This window comes from Juglans microcarpa x Juglans regia, chromosome 2S, assembly GCF_004785595.1.
Source record: "Juglans microcarpa x Juglans regia isolate MS1-56 chromosome 2S, Jm3101_v1.0, whole genome shotgun sequence".
NCBI classification, from domain to species: domain Eukaryota; kingdom Viridiplantae; phylum Streptophyta; class Magnoliopsida; order Fagales; family Juglandaceae; genus Juglans; species Juglans microcarpa x Juglans regia.
This window is the reverse complement of record NC_054597.1, coordinates 30693469-30718833: the sequence shown is the minus strand read 5'-3', so window position 1 is coordinate 30718833 and position 25365 is coordinate 30693469. Positions and strand designations below refer to the sequence as shown.

The 25365-nt window shown below is 38.3% G+C and overlaps 1 protein-coding gene across 2 annotated transcripts; it reads right to left on the bottom strand.

Moving 5' to 3' along the window:
- Positions 1–2599: 2599 nt before the first annotated feature.
- On the bottom strand, positions 2600–24026 carry LOC121251992 (GPI ethanolamine phosphate transferase 3). 2 transcript variants are annotated; one of them, XM_041151430.1, is made up of 20 exons: positions 23693–24026; positions 23588–23622; positions 23350–23471; positions 19637–19726; positions 19399–19518; positions 19164–19247; positions 11065–11142; positions 10488–10613; positions 10312–10401; positions 9961–9996; positions 9798–9853; positions 8050–8197; positions 5674–6115; positions 5475–5566; positions 4498–5047; positions 4131–4251; positions 3896–3937; positions 3483–3636; positions 3153–3236; positions 2600–2936 (listed from the first exon to the last, which is right to left on the bottom strand). In XM_041151430.1, the coding sequence occupies exons 1-20, from the start codon at positions 23980–23982 to the stop codon at positions 2796–2798; spliced, it is 2901 nt and encodes a 966-aa protein (XP_041007364.1). In that variant the 5' UTR covers positions 23983–24026; the 3' UTR covers positions 2600–2795. The 2 variants fall into 2 exon arrangements, with proteins under 2 accessions (XP_041007364.1, XP_041007365.1); XM_041151431.1 differs by lacking the exon at positions 9961–9996.
- Positions 24027–25365: the final 1339 nt, after the last annotated feature.

Genomic DNA, 25365 nt, shown 5'->3' with positions numbered 1-25365 from the left:
GGTTGTTTTCTTGTACGCTTAGATTATTGTGGATGAGGCGGTGTCCCTGCTCTTGTTGATTGGAATATCTTTCACACCTCCCATCTTGATGACTCTGCCCGGTCTTCTTGTCCTTGTTGCCATTTGAGTTCGTAGCCTCTGACTTCGCTTCCTGCTTTCTGGGATCCAAAAGAGCCTACAACATGTCCTTAGCTTTAACGAAGCCGTCTGCTCTATCCATGAACTCCCTTAAGGTGGAGGGAGTCCTCCTGGCCAGCTCAACCATGAACAGGCTCCAAGGCCATATACCCCTTAGAAGGGCAGTTAGTGTGATCTTTTCATCTTAATCATCTGTGATCAACTTCTCCTTGTTGAAGTGGGTTAGATATGCTTTCAGGCTCACTCATTCTCTTTGTTTGATGGTGAGTAGATAGGCAGTTGGCCTTCAACACCTCCTACTCACCATGAATTACTTTAGAAACTGTTTGGCTAACTCCTCGAAATTGTTAATGGATCCCAGACACAAAGTCCCAAACCAAGCTCATGTTATTCCCTTTAATGTTAATGAGTAAGCCTCGCAAACCACTTCCCCAAGAAAGCCATGGAGGGTCATGTGCACTTTGAAGTTCTCCAGGTGATCTATCGGGTCCCACGACCCGTCATACATGTCGATTTAAGGAACTTTAAACTTGGGTGGGAGGGGTACTGTAATTACTTCATAGTGTAGGGAAGGTCAGTCTGGTTAAGTAGCTGTTCCACAGAAGAGGACCCTCACATCCTTCTTGCCATCTCTTCATACTTGTCAACAAGGCTACACATTTCGTCAAGTAACCTCTTCTTTTCTAGCTCTTCATTGTTCATGCCTCATGCACTGTGTGCATCTCCTTCCACTTGCCCATTCTGGACAGGTGGTGTAACGGCGTTCTATCGCTTCAACTCTTCATTCTCCTTTTGTAACTGCTCCACTATCGTCATAGCCTCTCTCAACTTCTGCTCAAGCCAGCCTTACTTCTATCTCCGCCACATTCATCTCTTGACCATAGGTTGCTTGAGATCGCGTAGTAGTTGACATGTGAAAATCACACTGAAGTCTATCAAGATCCATAGACAACGCCACCATGGAGGATGTGTTTCACACCACCAACTGCTCGGATGACTTGCAATAGATGAGAGGGCGGCATTGGATGCCCAGGGAGCTCCGATGCCTAAGTTAAAGAAGCATGATCTCAACATGAGTATATATGCCCAAAAGTCCTATCTTTGTTACCTTTAAGTGTTATTTATAAAGATGTTGAGGACGTAAATAGATACTAGTTATTCTGTAATAAGTGGACGAGATAAGAATCCTGATATGTCGACGTTATCATACCACACAATTAGGCCCATGGGTCACGTGGGCTCTTGGACAATGAGTTCTCCAGTCTTTGGCCCATAAGCTGAATCAGTCCTCTAGTCATGGGCTTATAACCAATGGACCTGAATATATATAAGGACATAAACATATGTAATTTAAACTCTTAGTTTCTTTTAAGTTATGGAAATTTAATGAAAAATAAAATAGTTGGTCGAAACTCTATCTATTTTTAATTCTATAAATTCCTCGATAATTTATGTTAACTTCAACATTTTGTTTCTTTTTCTATATTTCTCATACAATTATATTTGCTATTCAATAGTTAAAAAAAAAAAAAAAAAGGCAAAAACAAAAGAAAACAAAACTTGTGTTCAGCTCTAATCAGTCTCAAGTTATTTGTTAATAACAATTTAACTTATTGTATTATTTTCTCTTTATTTTGTAATTTTTGTTTTTAATATTATGTCCCCTTTTTTTTCTTTAGTTATGTTTTATCTAATGCTATGTCCCACTTAAAGAAACCCTCCACTTAACAAATAATAAAATAAAAAAAACAAAACAAAAGCTGTAAGCAATGCGGAAAGGAAGAGGAAGTGAGTTTACTCTAGACAACTTGATCATATTCTCGCGAGTGCGTGGGAAACGAAGAGCACTATGCCAACAAGTGGGGCCAGGCACCATCATTTAGAGGCATGGCTCCTTGGACTTTGTAGATTAATGGCTTAAGAATAAGAAGTTAGTGCTCCAACGCGTGCCGCTTGGAGTTGGTCAGTTGGTGGTGTCAATTATAGGACGTTCACACTACCAACTGCACTAGATGAGAGAACGGCACTAGATGCCTAGATTAGAGAAGCGTGATCTCAACATGAGTATATATACCCAAAAGTCCTATCTCTATTACCTTTAGGTGTTATTTATAGAAGTGTTGAGAATGTAAATAGGTAGATAGGTACTAATTAACCCGTAATAAGTGGATGAGATTAAACACGAAATACTTCTATTTCTATCTCATGAGATTAAACACGGAATACTTCAATTTCTATGAGAATAGTTTAGGGGAAGCGGAGAGTAGGAGTGATCACTTTGAATCCAATCAGATCTGATCTATACCACTTCCTACCAAGGCTGTCAGACTTCTGATGGCTGTAATATATTCTCCTAAACAGTTATCTAACAGAGTGCCCAAAAAACCACCTTCTTCATAACAACAATCTTAGGGACCATTTTGTTTTGGATTTGAAATCAAAAGATCATCATCGCAAGAAAGACGCAAACTACAAAGCTTAACATGGATAGCTTTTCAAGAACAAACTTCGTATTTGGCAAACCGAGATTAACCATGCATATGTAACCGACTTGATGCGTTTCTCAACGCATATCCTCTTAAGAAAAAATCAAAACCAGTGCTTGAAATAAATACTAATTACATAACTTGAAAATATGTTGCTCGTAGTATTAGCAATCATTTTTCAGTACTTGGATTTTGTAGCACTTCCTTCTCCACTCGACCGAAATAGAAAAGTGAGGCCAAGCAAATGAAGACATCTGTAAGGATAAGACCCACGATATCGAAAACAAACTTTGGGGCGAATAACCCCCATACCTGAAAAGGATATTCAACAGTACACTTATCAGTATGGCATCATCATCACATGTTTGAAAATGCTATAATACTACTGCCCCCTTATCGTTGATCTAAATGATTGATGTGCGCAATGCAATATCGGTAAAATGTGATGGGAGTGTGATGTGAGTGGTACGTAACATAACTCTACGTTGCACAGATTGACATGAATGAAACAGTCCTTGTAGAATTTACCATTAAATGCCGCCTGTGAATTGTGACACATAACATCGTGACTGTAACTGTGGTGGCCGTAATGAGCCCATACGTCAGATATACCTACAACATAAACAGCTATCAATCACACCATTTATCACAGGTTAGACAAGCCGACCGTAGCAGAGTAATGCTAGGTACAAGCCCCAAACGTACAAGCCTTTTGTAAAAATGTGGACCCCATCAAGAAAAATTGAGTTTTTCACATTTTTTCATAGTAGGGTCCACCTTTTTATAAAGGGCTTGTATGAGGCTAATGCATTTGGGACTTGTACCTAATATACAAAAACATCCAGGTAATAAACTTACTTGAGATAACCGCATTAAAATGAATTGTTTCTGACTCAACATATTTTGGCGAGCAACAAGAAATGGCAGTGCAAATATAGGAAGGATGTGAGAAAAACCAAATGTGTCAATTGTAAGGAAGATTGCTTGGCGAATAAGGATAAATTCATCAAACCTGAAAATGGGTATAGGGTCAATCATTCATCAACAGGGTACTGGCAATTAAACCAGCCATATCAATCACTATAATAGTGGCAAAATGACTGCATCACCAAAAGGGAGTTAACCACTAATGAAATCTCATGCTCAAGAAAGTTAATTAAAAAGACTGCTGAGTTGCCACTTGTTCAATTGAGTTAATTTGGCTAGCAAGCTCCCCATTGATAATTGACAATTCTAATAACTAGGTTTGTGTGTACAAGCCTAAGACTCACCCGATAAATGCAGCACCATATCGAAGGCCATCAAAAGCACACCTGAAGAAAAATTTATTAGAGGGTATGGAAGATAAATCCAAAATTACCAGCCACAGGCCCACACACATCCATTACAAACATAAAAGTTGTCTAGTGTTGCACAGCGAATGAGTTTCCGACAAAACATAAAGCTTAGCAGCAGTACAAATGGCAAAAAACCTGCAAACCTCGTAGTAGGGAACAAGCAACATACCAGTGACCAGTGCAGAAGAACATACATGCCGCTAGAAGGTTCCATTGTATTACGGGAAGAGGATCACTCATGCTGTCCTTGGCTTCGTTTTCCATGTTGCCCAGCCTCATTATGCAACAGCCTGGAAAGACACAAACTTACATATAGCAGATCCTTCATAAATGTGTACTACACTTTAACAGCTAAAGATACAACATCCACAGAAGTCTTATTTAATGAAAAAAAATCTATGACTAAATGGATGCATATTTTCCGAACTTAAATGAGTGGATACTGCCTTACATTAATGCAAGTATAAGATTGCAAAAAATATCTTCCTAAACTGAGTATAATAAAACTAAGCATGCGGTACAAAAGCAACCATCACCTCCAATTATGGATGCTAAAGCAACCAAGGGACCTTGTTTTCCTGACAGCAGAATGACGACTGAACTCAAAGCAGATAGCATTCCCACCGTTTTAACAACTAAGCTTTTGCTGCGATCTAAACCTTTATCTTTGTTGAACAGCTGACTAAATGCCAGTAGTGATAATTGTCCAAGCCCAATACCATAAATCATTCGGGGAATGCAATTTCTGCCAATGCCATAAGAAACCAGAGCCAGACTCCATGTACCACTTTCTGAGGCCCAGTGCACTGCTATGAGCATATAACTTAAAATGGTTCCCATGATCACATACTTCCAAATCCCCACAAAACAGCTGTTAGAAATGGTCTTGTATAGCAAGTATGACAACAAAATCACCACTAGCATTGGCACAACTTCAGCTATATACATCCAAGCAGGAAACTGTGAGACCATACTCATCATCCACGAAGGATATGCGTTCAGAAATTGAGAGGTCACGGCCTGCTTTGATAGCCCAATTTCAATGGTAAATCTGCAAAAGGTGATCAAGAGAAGGAAGACAACTGCCTGCAATACATACCTGAAACATTAGCTTCAAAGGAAACAATCTTGATTAAAGAAGAGTGTTTTGTGAACCATACAAGTGACCAAACCATAGTTACAGTAGCTCTTTTTGTTTTGTTATTGCTTCGTGAACTTATTAAAATCAAGAAACAGGTTCTAAGTGTTGAAAACTTGAAGTCCATACAAAACTAAATACTTAGTTTGTCAAGCACCTAATGACTTACGATCTAATTTTAACAAACTTAATATAAATCACATGAGTTTATAGTTGAGTGGGCTTTTACAGGATTGGGTCTGAACAAATTGAACTAAATCCCAAACACAAGCATCCCATAAACAACAAAAATAAGTGTTATAGTACCCTATAATATACATGAGGTTGAAGATTGCTCAAAATGAAATTGCAAGAATCTCAGGAGAAAATACCTACTTCTAATAGCATCTTCTTCCTCAGGATTGCGTAACGTAACTTAAAAATGCCAGTTGTAGCCAAAAGAAAATTTGCTACTTTTCCTTCTTCCACTGATCCCAACATTATCACAGAAAAGAAAAAAAAGATGTGAAATGTCAGCATATAAAATGGAATGTACAACCATACAACAATAAATATTCAGTGACGGAGAGCTCACAAATATAACTATTTGAGAGGAAGCTGCTTGCACGTATAACCACCACAAAACATGCAACAATTAAGCCTAACGAAATCCCAGAATCTCCACAAGTAAATGAAGCACCATACTGCTTGGCCACCCACTTGATAGATAGTAAATGGATAAGCAGAGACACTAACATTATGCCGAAACCAGTACCCATCATCTTCAAATTAAACTCAGTCCATTTTGAGCGTGCTAGCTCAGCGACACTTGTTAGGAAATTAACATACAAGTCAACTTGCATCTTAAGAGCAGGTAATAATGAATCAGAGCATTCATTTTGATCTAAGAATAATTTCTTTGTAGTATTGGACCAACTCTTCTCTGCTTGAGCATATACATCCGCAATTTGCAACAAGTCTTCATGGGAAAATCCGATGAGAGATGAAGCTGAATAAACATCAATGTACCTTTTCACCTAAACAATAAGAATCATTTTGTCACTAATAGAGATGATGAACCCCATAAAACTACCTCAGTGATATTTTTTTTTTCTGGGTTAACTTCTAAATGAAGATCTTGCAGCCACTAATCATTGAAAAACATTAAATAAAATTATTAAACAGAAATTCCAAAAAATTCCAAATATCAGTCCCCTTCTTAGTACATAAAGTTTTGAAGCTAAATCCCAACGCTGATCTTAAAAATATATATAGGTCTCTCCACATGTTGAAGATATAATGTGCACATTTTTGCTAAATTGCATGCTCTATGAATGATGTTGATATTAGCATAAGAGGTCTTTTTTAATTGAAGAACAAAAACGGCTTAAGAGTGCTTAGGATCAACCACAATTGTTCAATTGGCTTGTTAAAAATGAGTTTAAGCACCAGCATGCAGTGTGTTAATGATGGTCTGATCACCATATGTTAATTGGAGCAGCGGACCCCTACGGGGGGGAGGGGGGGGGGGCGCGGAGAGAGAGAGAGAGAGAGAGAGATTTGATATTGGATCAAAGGTCGCTTAAAAGTGTACAGATCTTGCAGAGGAGAGGTGGCTGAGATTCAATGTGTCTCAGAAGCATGATAATGAGACCGGGGGATGCTGGTCAATTAAGGTGCTGGAATATTTGCAGGATTTGTAAATTTGTTATGGATGGTTGTAATGATTGTGTAAAAATGCTGGGTTTTGAAATGGGAGATGAAGGGCAGATGAGGTTACTAGAAGAAAAGAGAACCCTTGGAGAGCTGAAAACAGAGAAGTAATCAAATCTTCTAGGGAATGTGAGCTTTACCAAGGCGGCCCAAGATTGGGAAGTTGACAACTTTGAGGACTTCTTTAGACTCTTGTACTCCATTCATCCGAGCCCTCAAGGCTCTGACACGTTGTGGTGGGTACTTGTAGGAAAAGATACATTATCGGTTCTCTCTTTCTATAAATCTCTCACACAATCACAGAACAATCACTTTCCATGGAGAAGGATTTGGAGAAATAACGCACTTCCCAAAGCAGCGTTCATTGCTTGGACAACATCTTGGGGAAAGATTTTTACAACGGATAACCTACAGAAATGCAGGGTAATTATAGTCGATTGGTGTTGTATGTGCAGAAAAAGTGGTGAGATTTTGGATCATCTTCTACTACATTGTGAGGTCACTAAAGCGTTATGTGAAGATGTATTCAGACAGTTAGAGCTAGCCTGGGTTATGCTTGCCACTATGGTTGAACTTCTGGCCAGTTGGACAAATCTAGGTGGAATTCCACAAATCACAGCTGTGTGGAAGATGGTTCCTATTTGATTCTGTGGTGCCTATGACAGGAGCATAATGTCCAGACATTCGAAGACAAGAAGCGCTCTTCAGTAGAGCTTAGATTGTTTCTTATTAGAACCTTATTTCTTTGGGCCAAAGCTATTGATTTCAATGGCCTTGATTTTTCATGATTTCTTATTTCCATTTCATCTTCCTAGATAGGTGTTGACTCTTGTATACCAACTTGAGTACTTGGGCTATGCCTATTTCATTAATACAATCTTTTACTTATAAAAAAGAAAATCAACTCTTCTGGAATCTTTGTGGATAAAGAAGCTTGGGTGATAAACAACAAAGGAGTTTGGGGAGGGTGGTAAGTTTAGTTGGGATCTTTTTCCAATATAGATTTCCAGACCAAGAGCTATAAAGCGTGCTACCTTTCTTCACAATCCTTTACTTGAGAGTTGTGCTGTGAATAACAATTAACAAATGGCAAGCACAAATTATTTGTCAAAACGTTTTTCCAAGTTAAATGTTCCCCACCTTATTTACACGTTGTAACTCATTGAATTAAATCAAAAGGAGAAAAATCCTTAGATATTCATAAAATCTCTGCGGCCCCTTGCTTGAATATCAACTCTAAAGCCAACAAGATAAATACCTGCCAAGAATTGATACAGAGTACATTGACATAATTTTGCTTCCATTGTTCCAATTCTGACTGATTCTGACATTTTTCTAGATTAGTGCCCTCTGAGTTCAATGTACCAGAACCTAAAGCATATAAATCAGCATTAACACGCCCAATGCTGAACAAAAAGAGAATGTCATGAGTATTATTCTTAATATAGAAAATGTACAAAATAACAATAAAACAGAAAGTACTAATACAATAAAACACTGGTGAGCTAATGGCCAATAATACACTGATAAATAATTGTCATATGTTTGAACAAGTATATTGAAGAATACGAGAAAACAAGATATGCTTGTAAGCAGGTGTATTCACATGGTTATTTCTATAAATAACTTGTTTGAGTCGGTCAGCTTAAAGAATTGTCTGCATAGGGACAAAAACAACATATCATGTTTTTTTTTTTATGGTATATCACTAATCCATTTAATGTTCTTATTATCATGTTAAAAGCATATGACAAGAAAAGTAAGCAAAGATGGACAAACTCTCATGGTTGGCTCATTGAATTTTCCAAAAAAACACCTAGGCTTAACAGAACCCCAGTAGAATGCAATTATGCTTCTACATGGGCATGACATCAAACGATTTTGACACATCCACAGATTTGTCTCATTTGATTACAGAAAAGTACTTGGCAGTTTGAAACAAGAGTGAATGCTCTTACAACTTACAAGTATGAGAATGAAGGTTTAGAACAAAACAAAAGATTTAAAAAAAAAGTACAAAGGGGCTAATTTTTTCTTTCAAGACCATTTATAGTATAGCATTAACCGTAGTTATCCCACCAACATTGTTGAGTAGCAGATGGAGCATGGATTTTCATGAGGAAGTCTAATTGGTTGGGTTCACATTTGCTGAATCAGCTATCCCAACAGAGTTTAAAAAAAAAAAATGATAGAAGCCTTATTAGGTAATCAATCAGTCACAGGTTTCCAAAGCAATCAAAAAAAGGAAAAGATGCAATTAAAACTTCTAGAAAAGCCTCAAAGGACCTGAAATTTGGTATTCCTAATCCTATTGGAATAGGTGTCCCAATTTTAAAACTAAAAGATTTCAGAAAGTTTGAAAATTAAAACTAAATCACTATAGGCTGGATATAAAGTGCAGAAGCAGGACTACACACACTAATGAAAAACTTATGGGCCATCACTGGAGCTTTCTAGTAAATGTGGAAATTATAAACCCTGACATGATGAAGAATAATCTGCAGTTCCCTGGTTGGCCTTATGTCATTATTATCTATCCCAAACTAAAGCATCAGCATTTACTCCTCTCTCAGAGGTCTTCAGTGGTTTGCCAGCGGCATTCTTTGTCGAGACTCTAACCCCACCAAACTATAACAACCCAGCCCTTCCACACCAAACCTAAATATTATGTATCCAATTTACGGGTTTTAATCCAAAAGAATCCTGCATCACTTGCCCAAGGCATATATTAGAAGGAGTTGAGGAAAAATACATTTGAGCTAAGCAATCCATTACTAAAGCCATCATAAAAGTGTATACTTTTTTTTTTTATTGGCACCGGGTGTTTGAGAACAAAGTACTGACTAATCCCGGGAGTGAACAGACACTTGGCAAGGAGTTTCCCACAAGTGCACCTCAAAGTATATAAATTTAAAACATAAAAAAAAAAAAAAAAGTAAATATTTTTTTTTATAAGTAAAATGAACATATAAGAAAGTTCATATTGACAGGATGCTTACACTGCACCTTCCAAAAGGAAAGGGGACACCAAGCAGCGATGACAGTGTTACTGCAAAGTCAAGCTGCAAAGAGTGACTCAACTAAATACAGGTCATAAAATAAATATACAACTGTATCAAGAGAAACAATGTCCCAAAAATGTGACATCTGAAAGATAAACCATTTCAACCTGTTGGATAGAGCTGATGTGCATCTTCTTCCCATCCTAAGATTTCAAAGATGAAAAAAAATATATATTCAGGAAGATAAAACAATGAGCACCTTCGCAATAAAATCTCAGATGTATGTATTGTCTAAAAGTCTAAATAAGCCACGTCTTATTATGTTTTATCCATCCTTACAACTTTCTCCACTTTTTTTCTTTTCTTATTTTCTCTCTCTCATTTTTGGGAGAAGCAATATGAGCATGTAGATATTCCAAATCCAGCTAAAGTAGAGGAAGAAGAAGAAAAGCCAAGGGAAAGCAACCAATTGATGGGAGAAATCTTGAAGCCAACAGCATTTAAGAGATGGGTAATACCAAATTGTGTCCACCAGATGAAGTATCAAACTCAGGTGGTATTGAAAATGGAGACTTCTTAAAATTCATGGCAAATATTGACGTTTCAACCTGCATTACATGACTGGGGTCAGCATGAGCAAAGGATTTGATAACCGCAAACTATAGGTTCTACAAGAACATGATATATGTAACACCTCTTCAGGACTCCCTCCACCATGATCTCCATGAAGGGTTTGTCCATGGTCACCCATCACAAGAAGAAATGTATTTTCATGTAAGCCACCTGGTCCAGATTGGCTCTCCAAAACTTCAATTACTTTCTGGAACAAAATAAGTGATCAATCTGTTGATGTTAGTAAAGCCAGAGAGAGGACAAGATTAAAAATTAAGGATTTGACGAATTCAGGAAGGATAGCAGCAAAGTAGAACCATATAATTTAACTTCTTCAGCACCTAAAACAAAACATTCCCTACAAAGTAACCCCTGAATAAAGTAAGCATGCAAATATTTTTGAAAGGAAAGAAAAAAGAAGCCAAGACCCACTATCTCCAATAGTTAAATTTCAGAAGTAACATCTACCAGTATAAGAACCAGGATGACTTACTCTGACAGATGTGGGATAGACTATTAGTTTAAAACACCTAGAAATTTGTCACAGCAACTTGATGTGTGCCAACTCAAGTAAACATGGACCAGGAATTCATGGAAGCAGAATCCAATTTGTATGTTGTCCAAACTGGCATTTGTGTCTATAAGTTCAACAAACATACCTCTAGAACGAGATTGTATTGCTCCAATTTTTCTATCATTGGACCGGAATCAACGCCAAATATGTGGCCTGCATGATCCTGAGTCATACAAAAGATCATGAATATAAGTTTCTCTTGCAGCCTGAAACAATATACATTGAGAGGAGATGATAGTTCATTAGTTTGTTACTAATATAAAGCTCTAAATGACTTGGTGCACCTCTTTAGGATCATAAAAGAGTAAGTGTTACATCAATGGAATCAGCATCATAAAACAAGAATTTTAATAAGAACGCCCAGGCCAAAGCAAAGATGATACTAATTGAAACTTCTTTTTTTTATATAAGTAATAAGATATTTTATTTATCAAAGAGTAGGCATAGGCCAGGTACATTGGAAGTATACATGTGAATACACCTATTTAGGAACTAAAAACAATTACAAGGAAATCATGGAAGCTGAGACCATTCATATCTAAAGCAATGGCCCACATAAATAAAGTCTTCCACATAAAATTCCTAAACTCTTCCAATGAGCGTTCATGATCCTCAAAAAGTCTATTATTTCTTTCACTCCAAATGCACCAAAGAATACATAAAGGAGCCATCTTCCACACAGCTGCTATTTGTGGTGTCCCAGTAATCCCTCTCCAACTTGCTAGTAGTTCCACCACTATTCCCTGCATTACCCATGCAATTCCCATTCTACTGAAGAAATAATTCTAAATTTCTCTTGCAAACTCACAATGTAAGAGTAGATGGTCCACCGATTCGCTACTATTTTTACACATACAACACCAATCTGTGATAATTAAACCACGTCTTCTAAGATTATCAATAGTCAGAATCTTCCCTAAAGCTGCTGTCTAGACAAAGAAAGCCACCTTTGTAGGTGGCTTAGGGCAGGTTTGGGGGGTGAGATGAGAATTTTGTGTTTTGTTTTGTGTTTAAAATATTATGTTTTAATATTATTATTGTTTTGGGATTTGAAAAAAGTGTATTGGGATTTGAAAAAGTTGAATTGTTTATTATATTTTGTATGAGGATTTGAAAAATGTGTAATGATGAGATGAGATGAGATGAGATGAGAATTTTGTGTTTTGTCTTGTGCCCCAAACCTGCCCTTACTCCTCCAAATGTTCTTCCAAGGAAAATTCTGCCTCTATTGTATGGTAGATGATTCAAAGTAGGAGTGTACAGAAAAAATCCCTTTCCTAGAAGGTCTCCATTCCATCTCATCTTCATTTGTGACAGCAATATCAGCAGTATACAGCAGGTTAAGAAACTCCACCAGCTCCGTCACTTCCCAATCATGTGTATAACGAGTAAGGCTAATGTTCCATTCTAGTATGCCATTAGTAATAACCCTCAAGTCAGCCACCACAGCTTCTTTGTCCCGTGTAATTCTGAATATAGTGGGATAAGCCTCCTTCAACGCCATGTCTCCCACCCACACATCATGCCAAAAGCTAATCCGATTGCCATTCCCCAAACATAGCCGAATATGATGAACGAAGGACCACCAACCTTTCCGTATGAACTTCCATAACCCCACACCATATGCCCCCTCCCCTCTCTAGAACACCCCCCCCCCCCCCGGGTACTTCCATACTTCATATCTATCACCCCTTTCCACAAAGCTTCCCTCTCATTATTATAACGCCACAACCATTTACCCAATAGAGCCTTATTAAAAGCCCTCATATTACGAACACCCAATCCTCCATCTCTCAAAGGGGTACACACCTTATCCCACCCTACTAAGTAAAATTTAAACTCATCTCCTATTCCACCCCACAAGAAGTCACGATGAAGTTTCTCTATTCTATTTGCAATGCTGATGGGGAGAGGAAATAGAGACAAAAAGTATGTGGGGAGATTAGAAAGAGTACTCTTGATAAGAGTGATACGCCCTCCTTTAGTTAAATACAATCTTTTCCACCCAGCCAACCTACGCTCTATTTTCTCCACCACCTCCTCCCAAATTGTTTTAGCCTTAAAAGAAGCCCCCAATGGAAGACCGAGATACCTTAATGGCAACGAAGAAACCACACATCCCAGAATGTTCGCCAACCCCCTAATGTTGCTTACCTCCCCCACCGCACCCATCTTCGTCTTAGCAAGGTTAATCTTCAACCCGGATACCGCTTCGAAGCAAAGTAAGATAGCCTTCAAAGCTTGAACATGTCCTATATTTGCCTCACAAAACAGCAATGTGTCATCCGCAAACAAAAGGTGGGAAATAATGATGGACCCATGATTATTATCTCCCACTGAAAATCCTGAAAAAAATCCCCCATCTACCGTAGCCGACACCATTCTACTTAGGGCCTCCATGACGAGAACAAATAAAAGGGGTGATAATGGATCCCCTTGTCTGAGGCCCCTCGAGCTATTGAAGAAGCCCACAAGATCACCATTTACCAATACCGAGAAACAGGCCGTTGACACACAATGCTTCATCCACATCCTCCATCTTTTCCCGAACCCACATCTATACAACATATAGAGCAAGAAGTCCCAGTTAACATGATCATAGGCCTTCTCCATATCTAATTTGCATAAGATGCCTGGTTCTCCCGACTTGATTCTGCTATCCAAACACTCATTTGCTATAAGAACCGAGTCCAAGATTTGTCTCCCTCTGACGAAGGCATTTTGAGTCGTGGAGATAATCTTATCCATAACCGTGCTCATCCTATTAGCAAGGACTTTGGAAAGTATTTTGTATATGCTGCCCACTAAACTGATAGGCCTAAAATCATGTCCCTCTAGTGCACCCGCCTTTTTAGGGACTAGTGCAATAAAAGTAGCGTTCAAGCTCTTTTCAAATTTGCCTAAACTGTAAAATTCCTGCAAAACCTGCATGACATCCTCCCTTACCACCTCCCAACAAGTCTGAAAAAAGGCCATAGTAAATCCATCCGGTCCCGGAGCTTTATCCTTGTTCATTTTTCTGATTACCAGCTGAACCTCTTCCTCTTCAAATGGTCTCTCCAGCCAATCCATACTACTTTGGTCAATGGACTCAAAAGCTAGTCCATCTAAAGTAGGCCTCCACTCATAAGGTTCCGACAACAAATGCTCAAAATATCCAGCCACATGATCCTTTATCTCGGCTTGATCTTTAGAAGTGACTCCATCAATATTCATGGATTCTATAGTATTAAACCTCCTATGTGAGTTCGCAACTCGGTGAAAAAACTTTGTGCACTTGTCCCCTTCCCTAAGCCACAATGCCCTTGACTTTTGTCTCCATGAAATTTCCTCCATTAGTAGCAGCATTTCTAATTCAGAAACCACTTGCCCTTTTCGGTTTAGCTCATCTCCTACACCCTCCAAACTTTGTAACTCTTGAAATAAACTCTTCTTTTGTAAAGTTACATCCCCGAACACTTGCTCATTCCTTGTCTTCAATTCCTTCTTCAAAGCCTTTAATTTTCCAGCCAACACATTGCTAGGAGTGCCTTGGAGTTGAAATGAAATCCACCATTGCCAAACCAAGTCCACAAACCCCTCTGTTTTTAGCCACATATTCTCAAACTTAAAAGGCCTTCTACCCCCTTGAATACCGCCACAATCCAACTTAACCGGGAAGTGATCCGAGCATATCCTTGGAAGCCTTTTTTGACACAAATCTGGAAAATGTATCTCCCAAGAAGGAGATATGAGAAATCTGTCCAATCTTGACCAGCTTTGGTTATAGCCCAAGTATAATCACCTCCCATCAAAGGTAAATCCATAAGACCCAATTCAAAAATCAGATCCGAAAAATCCACCATAGCAAGGTTGTGCCCCTCCCCTAATCTTTCACTAGGGAACCTAGTCACGTTAAAATCTCCCCCAATACACCAAGGTACATCCCACCAAGAACATAGGCCAGCAAGTTCATCCCAAACTAGCCGCCTCTCACAATCTAAATTGGGACCAACACCCCTCCAAAGGCCCATTTAAAGTCATCCTCTGTGTTTTTGAAACAACACCCCACCGAAAATTCTCCCACAAATTCCTCTATGTTTTCCACTACCCTTTTGTCCCACATGACCAAAATTCCTCCCGAGGCTCCTTTCGAAGGTAAATAAGACCATCCTACATATTGACAACTCCATATGCTCCTTATAGTTCTTCTAGTGATTAGCTTCAGTTTGGTTTCTTGTAGACAAACTATATCCATCTTCCATTGTCTTAAAAGAGATCTTATACGGAGGCGTTTGTTGATCTCGTTCAGCCCCCTAACATTCCAAATCAATATTTTGTGCTTCATTTTACAACTGAACCAGCCCTCCCCTTATTTCTTCCTCGGCTTGCACTCCCCTCCTTCCCCTCATAATTAATGGACCAGGTCAGCCTCTTCAACTCCCTCTCTCTTTTTTACTCTACTCCATGATGGCCTGCCTCCATTGCTATTATCAGTGCCTTAAACTGGTCCTCATATCCCTCACACGAAATCCCCATACAACTCTTAAGTTCCTCTACCTTTTTCAAAACCCAATCAGACGAAAGAGTAGGAGAAATCATACTTATTGGTGTTGGGTCTTCTTCTGGATATTCCACCCCTTCTGCTATTTGTTTATCTGGCTCAAACAGGATCAAAGTGACTTCCTCTTCTCTCTCCTTCTCCTCTGACCCACCCTCATACTCCAACACAGCAAGCTCCTTCCCCCCCTCTCCCTCCTTTTGTTCTTCGTGAGACCTTTCTACCATCATACTGCAATTTTGGTCCTGACCCATAGTTGACAGAGATTTCTGCGACAACCCAGAACTCTCCTGTGTCAGCCCACAGGGTATCGCCCCTGCCTGTGTAGCTCCCACCCTTGTTGAACTCTCTTCCAGGCCTTCGAGATTCCCCTCTTCCGGACCACCACTTGCATCGCTAGTGACCATTGCCCGGTTCTATCCCATATACGACCCAAAAGCCTGCATCGAGTCGTGCATTTCGGGCTTATCCTTCACGCCCGATACATGCTGCAGCCCCTCCGTATCGGTCGTGCTGCAGACCCTCCCCGCCGGACCTCCACTTGCCTTGGAAGTGTCAATCGCCCGATCTGGGTAAGATTCGGCCCACTGCCCTTTTCTGATTCATGCATTTCGGGTTGTGCCTTCAAACCCGATACATCCTCCGATACAACTACCGCTGCCGGTTCTGCTACTGTTGCTGTTACTACCACCTTCGCCGGTGGCCGCAACCCCATCACCGTCACCAGAGGATGAGTCCCGCTGCCCACAACTGATCCCACTGCAACATGTGGGAGGGAGGCCCCTTGTCTCCTCCAAACAGACCCATTGGGTCTGTTTTCCGGCCTACTGGGCCTTGGCCCGTTTGAAGGACCGGGCTTATCCCCATGGAAGACCATGGGTTCCTTGCCCTTGGTTTGCCCCTTGGGCCGTCTCCTGGGCCCTTAGCTGGTAGTCCATATCCTGCTCCCTTATTAAACCCAACCCCCATTTGACCCCCTTGATCCTCAACGCAGCGTTTCATAAAGTAAATCTTTTCTTGCAGCTCCCCCATCTGATTTTGCATGTCAGACAATACACGCAAAACCATTTCCTTTTGAAGACCAACAACTCTCCTGCCATCTTCCTCACCTACGGACACGGCACCACTGACAGCCCCACTAACAGCCCTCCTGTCCAATTGATAGGATAGGTTCACAGGCCTCAGTTGTTGAAGAGCCTCCTTGTATGAAGAAGGTTTCAGTAACGTCATTGCCGCTGGTGGTGCCTGCCCACCGATACGAGAAGCTTCCCTTAACAACTCCACCAGCTTCCACCATCCTCTTCCATCTCTCCCATCTGGAACTAGAATGCATCTTCGACATCCACCCCCTCGATACTCTTCCATCACCATGAACTCACCTTGAATATTTGTGCATCTCTGCACAATGAAGCCTCTGTCCCCTTCCCGATGGCTTGCATAATATCCTTTTTCTCCTAGCAGTCCTACCATCCTCCAAGGCTTTGCTAAACCACCTTGCTGTGGCTAGCTCCATTCTCATTCTTATCATAAACTTCCTCCCTTTTTCTGTAAGAATCAACCATTGACCCTCCCTAACTACCTCAAAGGATTTTTGTTCAATAGCTACAGCTTTCACATGAGACATGATCCTTTTCAGCCAAACAACCAACTCAAACTATCACGAAACCATCAACTTTCATACAAAAAGTGTTTGAGAACGAAAGTGTACGGAGAGGATTTTCTCTCTCCAAGACTTTCACTTAAAACTTAACTTGTAAATATATTGTCCACACAAGTTATCAACTATGATATAGATCTAATTGAAACTTCTGTAAACTCCAAAGCAGTTTTTCCTTTTTCACCATGCATCTCCAAAGATATGAGCAACACTATGACTTTATTGCACCACAGCACATTGGCTTTGACACGATGTCCATATGACAAAAGACAACTGTTCATGTCCTATAATAAATTTCACAAAATGAAGCTGGGAGCATGACCAATGAAACCTTCTTTAAGAGTGATAATCCTAAGGAGCTCCCTCGCATTTTCTCATTGTACAAGCAAGCACTATATCGTATTATTTTCACCATTAAGTAGGCAAAGCCCAAGTACACAAGGAATATATATGAGAATAACCTAATTAGAGTTTACAATTGAAAGGAGAAAATCATGGACATTTAAGCCCATTACAAACAATTGCCCCTCCTCGTAAGAACAATGATTTAAAAAAGAAAACTTTAAGCTCATCCACTATTCTCTCACGATCTTCGAAACTTCTATCATTTCTCTCCTGCCAAATATGCCACCACATACATATAGGAACCATTCTCCAAATTGCCACCACTTGTAAATTACCTTGGAGGCCTCTCTAGCTTGCAAGGAAATCCACCAATCTAAGAGGCATGACCCATGAAATCCAATTCTCGCGAACAAATATCCCACGTGGTCCTGGTCACCTCACAATGATGTTGTCCATACGAAAAATAGCTGTTTTTGAATGAGCTTTCGTTTCCCATATACTCTTTCATGGGAACATGGTCATTTCAAGGCTCATTAAAACTTGGCAAAACTATTTGACAGTGAATTTACCTTTCTTGGAAGGGCTCCAATTCATCTTATCTATGGTACCCTCTGTCATGCTTATGGAATACAATGCCGCATAGAACTCTGTGATAGTCTCCAACTCTCAATCTTGGGCTGCCCTAATGAAATCTACATTCCATTGAGGGAGCCACTAGAAAAGACCAAGAGGTCAGCTATCGCTGCATCCATATCTCGTGCAAGCTCAAAAATGGCAGGAAATGTGTCTTGGAGGCTTTGTTCACCATACCATTTTTCATACCAAATCTAACACGAGTCGTCACCCATCACAAAATGTTCATGTCTTCGAAAAATCTCCAAATATCTCCTAATGCATTTTCACAAACCCACCCTACATCGGCCGTGTACCTCATTCGAGCACTATCCTTCCCAAGCCTCCCATCGTGAATCTATCAAGGACTTCCATAAGGCCGCCCCTCTCATGTTGGTACCTCCACAACCATTTACCCAACAAGGCTTGGTTGAATTTCATCAAGTTACAAATCCCTAATCCACCCCCAGAAATTGGAGTACAAACAATTGACTAATTAACAAAATCGCTAACCAAGTGAAAGATTGGATGTGTCCCACATTACTCCCGCCATGAGGGAGTTTTCTTACGTTAAATAATTAAATGGTTCAACCCATTTTTATATTGGGGCATCTTTGGCATATATGTTAGATAATAAGTGAAGCTTTTTTTTTTAATCAGTAAACAAGATTTTATTCATCATAAGAATAGGCAAGAGCCCAAGTATATAGGATAAGTGAAAAACTTCATTCAGGAGAATTTTGGTTTTCCAGTTCAAATATGATCATCTAGTTAGATAGCCATAAATATTAGTCCCAAGTACAGTTTGATCATTAATATCCTGTATATGCTTGCAAATTTTGGTTCACAACTGCTTGTGCCCAAACTATTCAGAAGGAATTTTTTTTTTTTTTTTGATAAGTAACATTCAGAAGGAAAATTACACACAGATTATAGCAATATACACTACTTAAAACAGCAGTTTTACACAAACACAAACCGAAGATATCCAACCAAGTTTTGCTTCACTAATAAAGCATGCTGATCATACCACACCAAGAAAATGTGCTATAAGAACGTCCCAATCATCTTGATACAAGGTTGGGAGCAGGTGTTCGATGCATCCATTGTCCACCTGGAGAATAAACTTCAGTTACTTTTTAGTCAGTGTAATAATTGATGAACAACTTATAACTCCATTTGTTTTTTCTAACAAGCAGACTCCATCAAATATTATAGGGGAAGAGTAATTGAAGCTCAAACCTACATGGAAACGTGATGCATACCGTATGAAGATCTTTAACATTAAAAGAGGGGTACGGATAAGACTTTTTGAAATGATTAGGGAACAGTTGTGTCCATGTATCATCCCCCATCATCACCACTCGCTTTCCATTTTGAACTAACTGCAAGAGAGCCCTTGTATTGGATTTACATCACAGTAACAAACAAGAAAAAGAATCTAATACTAAGCAAACCAAATCACCATATATATATGTGAGCAAAGTAAATCGCAATGTCAACCTGATGTATAAAGTTATCTTCAACAATTGCAGGAGCACCAAAACTATTCCCAACATCAATAAATGTTGGTAGTCCACCAGTTGTCAGTCCCTGAAAAAAATGCAAGTGGAACAAGGCAACATTAGAGAGTAAGCTCATGCTTCAGATGAACTGATTTGAAATATAAAACATCCAAGTTTTGTTTAATCTCATAGTAGAGAAGGAAAGAAACTAACATATCAGTCAGAGTTCTGCTAGATACAGTCACTTTTGTGTACTCCTTGCGCACCCCAATGATGTGATTGGCCAAAACAATTATTTGATATTAAAAAAATGACAGCCAATCACATTAGCAGAATGCGCAAAGAGTACGCAAAAGTGACTGCATATAGAATTTTTGTATCAGAAAATCTGCCTGCTGCAACAAAATCATATATTTGCAAAGAATGAAAGTTCCACTAAACCAATCCAGTGGGACCAACAGATACTATTAGTTCCTTCTTCCGTACGAACCATCACTCTATCAACACTTACTCTCCTAAGCTTTGTCACACAACAACTCAGACCCACAAACTACCGCCTAGCGTCACTTATCCCTAAACTTTTGACTCAATAAAACACGAATCCACAAACTACCACCTCATTTTCACATTTGCTCTAAAATAGCACAAGTAAGGGGTAAATGACAATGGGGTTGGTAGCATCATAATTCATGGATCTGAGTTGTACTGACTCAGTTCAGGAGGTAAGTGCCAATAAGGTAGTAGTCGTGGGAGGGGGAAATTGAATTATCCCTAAATTTTAAGGGGAAAAATGTCTCTGAGGTAGCTGCATTATATGGCCGATTTTTTTTTACAAGTAACATATTATATATTTTTTTTATAAGTAACATATTATATTAATAAGAATAGGTATAGCCCAAGTACACAGATTATATGGCCAATTTTCATCACCCCAGCATTTCCCAACATGCCAAAGCTCTAAAGTATCAGTCAGCTCATATTGAATTGGTGACAAGGAAGAGATTGAAGATCATATTGTGAATTTCTATGAGAAACTTTTTCGGGAAGAATTTTCATGGAAGCCTAAGTTAGATGGGCTGGATTTTGACTCCATTGATCCTCCTACTGCAGTTTGGTTAGAGAGGCCTTTTGAGGAAGATGAAGTTCTGGGCATGTCCAAGGATAAGACTCCGGGTCCCAATGGCTTTTCTATGGCATTTTTTCAAGCTTGCTAGGATATTGTGAAGGATGATATTATGAAAGTTTTTGATGAATTTCATTCCTTCAGAAAATTTGAAAAAAGCTTTAAACAACTTTCATAACTCTTATTCCTAAAAAGGTGGGTGCTGTTGATATGAGGGATTTTCGCCCTATTAGATTGGTTAATGAGGTTTACACGATCATCTCTAAGTTGCTAGCTAACCACCTTTGCGTGGTTTTAGACAAGATTATAACAAAGCCTCAAAATGCATTCGTGAAGGGAAGACAAATCCTTGACTCGGTATTAATTGCTGATGAGTGTTTGGAAAGTAGGAAAAGGATGGGACAATCTGGAATTTTAGTCAACTTGGATATGGAAAAGGTTTTGGATCATGTCAATTGGGATTTCCTTCTCTACTTGCTTGGGAGATTTGGATTTGGAGAGAAATGGTGCTCGTGGATAAGACATTGCATTTCGACGGCAAAGTTCTCTATTTTGGTGAATGGCTCTCCGGCTGGTTTTTTCAATAGCTCCAGTGGATTAAGGCAAAGAGACCCATTATCTCCTTTCCTTTTTATCTTAATCATGGATGCCTTGAGTCGTATGATTGATATGGCAGTTGTAGGAGGTTTTATGTCGGGCTTCAAGGTGGGAGACGTCTCTAGGGGATGCATCACAGTTTCTCACCTTCTCTTTGCGAATGATACTCTAATTTTCAGTGATGCTAACAAGGATCATCTTCGTGCTTTAAGAGCTTTATTGTTATGCTTTGAAGCTGTCTCTGGACTTAGAATCAATTTAAATAAGTCTGAAATTGTTCCAGTGGGTTCAGTCAGCAATATTTATGATTTTGCTAATATTCTGGATTGTAAAGTATCTTCTCTTCCCATGAAATATCTTGGGTTACCTTTGGGGGCTCCTCATAAATCTATGGCTGTTTTGGATGGGGTGATTGAGAAAATTGAAAGGAGACAAGCTGGTTGGAAAAGCTATATTTGTCCAAAAGGGGAAGAGTTACATTAATTAAAAGCACCTTGTCTAATTTATCCACTTATTACCCCTCTCTTTTCCCTATTCCAGCAGGGGTGGTTAAAAAAATTGAGAGGTTTTTTAGAAATTTCTTATGGGATGGCATTGGGGAGGAACGAAAATTTCATTTGGTGAATTGGAATAAGGTTTGTACTTCGGTGTCTTGTGGAGGTTTAGGTGTGCGGAATCTAAAGCTTTTTAATAAAGCTCTTATTGGGAAGTGGCTTTGGAGATACAACAATGAGAGAAATGCATTGTGGAGACAGATTGTAGATGCTAAATATGGAAGGATGTGGGGGAATTGGTGTTCTAATGATATAAAAGGGGTATTTGGGGTGGGTTTATGGAAGTCCATTTGGTTGGGATGGGGGGATTTTGTTAAAAATATTAATTTCAAAGTGGAGAGCGGGATTAATATTCTCTTTTGGCACGATGTTTGGTTTATTCATTTACCTCTTAAATTAGCATTTCCTAATCTTTTCAGGATTGCTAAAAACAAAAGGGCTGTTGTGGCTGATTCATATTTATTCTCTAATAACATGCTGAATTGGAATGTGGAATTTACTAGAGATTTACAGGACTAGGAAGTGAGTGAAGCTGCTGATTTCTTTGTAAAAATTTATGATTAGAAGATTGATCTGATCAGGGAGGACAGGATGCAGTGGGTTCATGATAATAAGTCCAGATTCTCGGTGAATTCCAATTACAAGGTGTTAAATAGACATTATAATAATACATTCCCCTGGAAATGCATTTGGAAAGCTAGAGTGCCCAGTAAAGTTGCATTTTTCTGCTGGTTGGTGTCACTGGAGAAAGTTTTAACAACTGATAATTTGAGGAAAATGGGTTTATATGTCACGGATTGGTGCTTCTTGTGCAAAAAAGATGATGAATCAGTTAATCACCTGTTTCTTTATAGCGAAATGGTGACTGCTTTATGGAATGAGTTATTTGCAAGGGTAGGCGTTGCTTGGGTGATGCCTTTTCAAGTGGTGGATTTCTTGGCTAGTTGGCAAGGCACTGTGGGATGTGGAGGCAATAAAGCTGAATGGAGGATGATTCCTTTGTGTTTGTTCTGGTGCTTATGGCTGTAGAGAAATGGGAGGTGCTTCGAAGATTGTGAATGTTCAATGGGGGAATTTAGGAATTTTTTCTTTAGCACTTTAAATTTTTGGATGAACAATCTAGTGAGGGACATGAATATCTTGTAATGCTTTATTTTAATTATATTTTGCTTTAGTTTGTATTTAGGTGATTTCTCATATATACTCCCTATGTACTTGGGCTATGCCTATTTACTTGGAATAAAATCTCTTATTACCTATAAAAAAAAAGGCTCTAATTAGGTATATTTCTCTTGTATACTACTTGTGTACTTAGGCATTGCATAATTATGAGGATTAATAAATTTTTCTTACTTATCAATAAAAAAGGAAATGCACAAAACGAAATTGAATAACGCACATGAAACCATAACAAGAAGTACACGGAAAAAAAATCACTTTCAAACGCTGCAAACTCGTGGTTGGTGGATCTGCTATAGCTTTGAAAATCCTAGCCGAAGATCCTCGCTCAGAAGCCAGCTTCTGAATCACTCGTAATTTGTCCATCCATGGTTTCGACACTGACATTTGCACGCACTCAAATCAATATCAATCACTCACAATTTTAAGTTAAGCCAGTTAAAAAAAAAAAATCTTGCAGAAATTAAGATAAACCGAAACAGTAAAAAAATCTGACCTTCGAAAAACGTACTGGGAGCAACAAAGTCAAACCTAAAAGGAAAAAAAATATAAATAAAAATATATCTAAAGGAAAAGAAAAACAAAAAAGGATTGGTAGTACCTGAGGGCGTCGAGGACAATGATGACGACGCGATCAACAACCGGCTTGGTCCAACAATGGGAAGAGTTAGGAGAAGAAGACGACGACGAAGAAGAAAAGCAAGGCGATTGGGAAAGATCGGAGCAATGGCTGTAAAAGGGGAGCTCGGTCCGGGTGAGAAGGAAACCTCGAGTGAAGATAAGAATGGCCACACCGTGAAGAAGCAATATCAAGAAGAATACCCGTATCTGCTCCCATTTCCGACTCCGCCACCAAACCTCCATCTCCTCCTCTGCCTTTGTCTGGAGCATCTGGTATTCAAATCTTAATCAACGACATATTAAAGAGTATTTTTAAGGGAAACGTACAAAGTACAAACACTCGAAATGTCGCAGTGTCGTACACTTGAAATATACTAGTTGATTATGGTATATTTTAGTCCTTTCATATTATATTAATAAATAAAATAATTAAAATAACTTATATTTTACATTAAAGGGATATTATCTATTTCACAATATTCATTTCAAGTGTTCAATAAAAAAGTTAAAAAAAAAAATAACTTTAGTAGGTGTAAATCATATATTTTAGGATAATACTATTCTTCCTCTCCATTTTACTGCTCAACTCTACCGCTTTGTTTTTTAACTTTTTTTTTAATTTTTTTATTTAATGATTAAGAAATTATCTTTTAATAATCTTATAATTTTTTTTATTTTTTTAAAAAGTATTTAAAAGTGTAAAAAATACATGTATGAAAAGACAAAAAAAATAAAATAAAACTTTATAACTAACGGTACCTCCCGGTGGTAGTTAGGAGCGGTGAGTGTAGCAGCATTTTATATTTTATAGTCACGTTAATTTTTTAATTATTATATCTAATAATAAATAATAAATAAAATAAAATAAATATAAAATAAATAAGGGTGGATCTGGCTTGCCTCCTCTAGCAAAAATAACAGAAAATCTTCTGTTATAAAACCCAATGGCTACTCTCTTATGCGCCCTCAATTATAATTTTTCAATACAATGTAAAAATATAAAATCATTTATTTACCTATTGGATACCCCAAGAGCAGCGATCCCTAGGCCGTTCTTGAGGTAGCCTTGCATTCCCTTGTGGTGTGTTTGAACTTTGGCCTTACAATTTTTTTATCATTATTTTATTATTTTTAGTGTATTTTTTTTAAGTATTTTTAATATCATTAATCATTAAAAAAAAATTTAAAAAATATATAATTTTACTAATCACTTTTTTAACTATTAAGTAAAAAAAATTAAAAAGAATAGTAAAAAAATAGTAGAAAAGTAATAAGACTATCATTATTCAATTGGGTGATCCTTTAACTATCCATGTTAATGTGGTTTAACTATGGGTAAGGGTTGCCCTTCTCCCAATTTTTTTTAATTATTTTTTATTTTTGAAAATTATAGAATTTATTTTTAGTTTTAAATTTTTGGTTTTTTTTTTTACTTTTTTATTTTATAAGGTTTTTGACTTTTAAAATGATATTTTTATTTTATAATTTTTTTTGAAGTTTGTTTATTTTCTTCTAACGTGTAATTACAACGCGCCACATCAATATCTCTAATGCTTCACTAATGAGAGATTCGCGAATGATTCCTTTGATCGAAATAAAAGCACGAATTGAAAATTTTAAAATTGAAATATAAGAATTAATTTATTAAAAAAA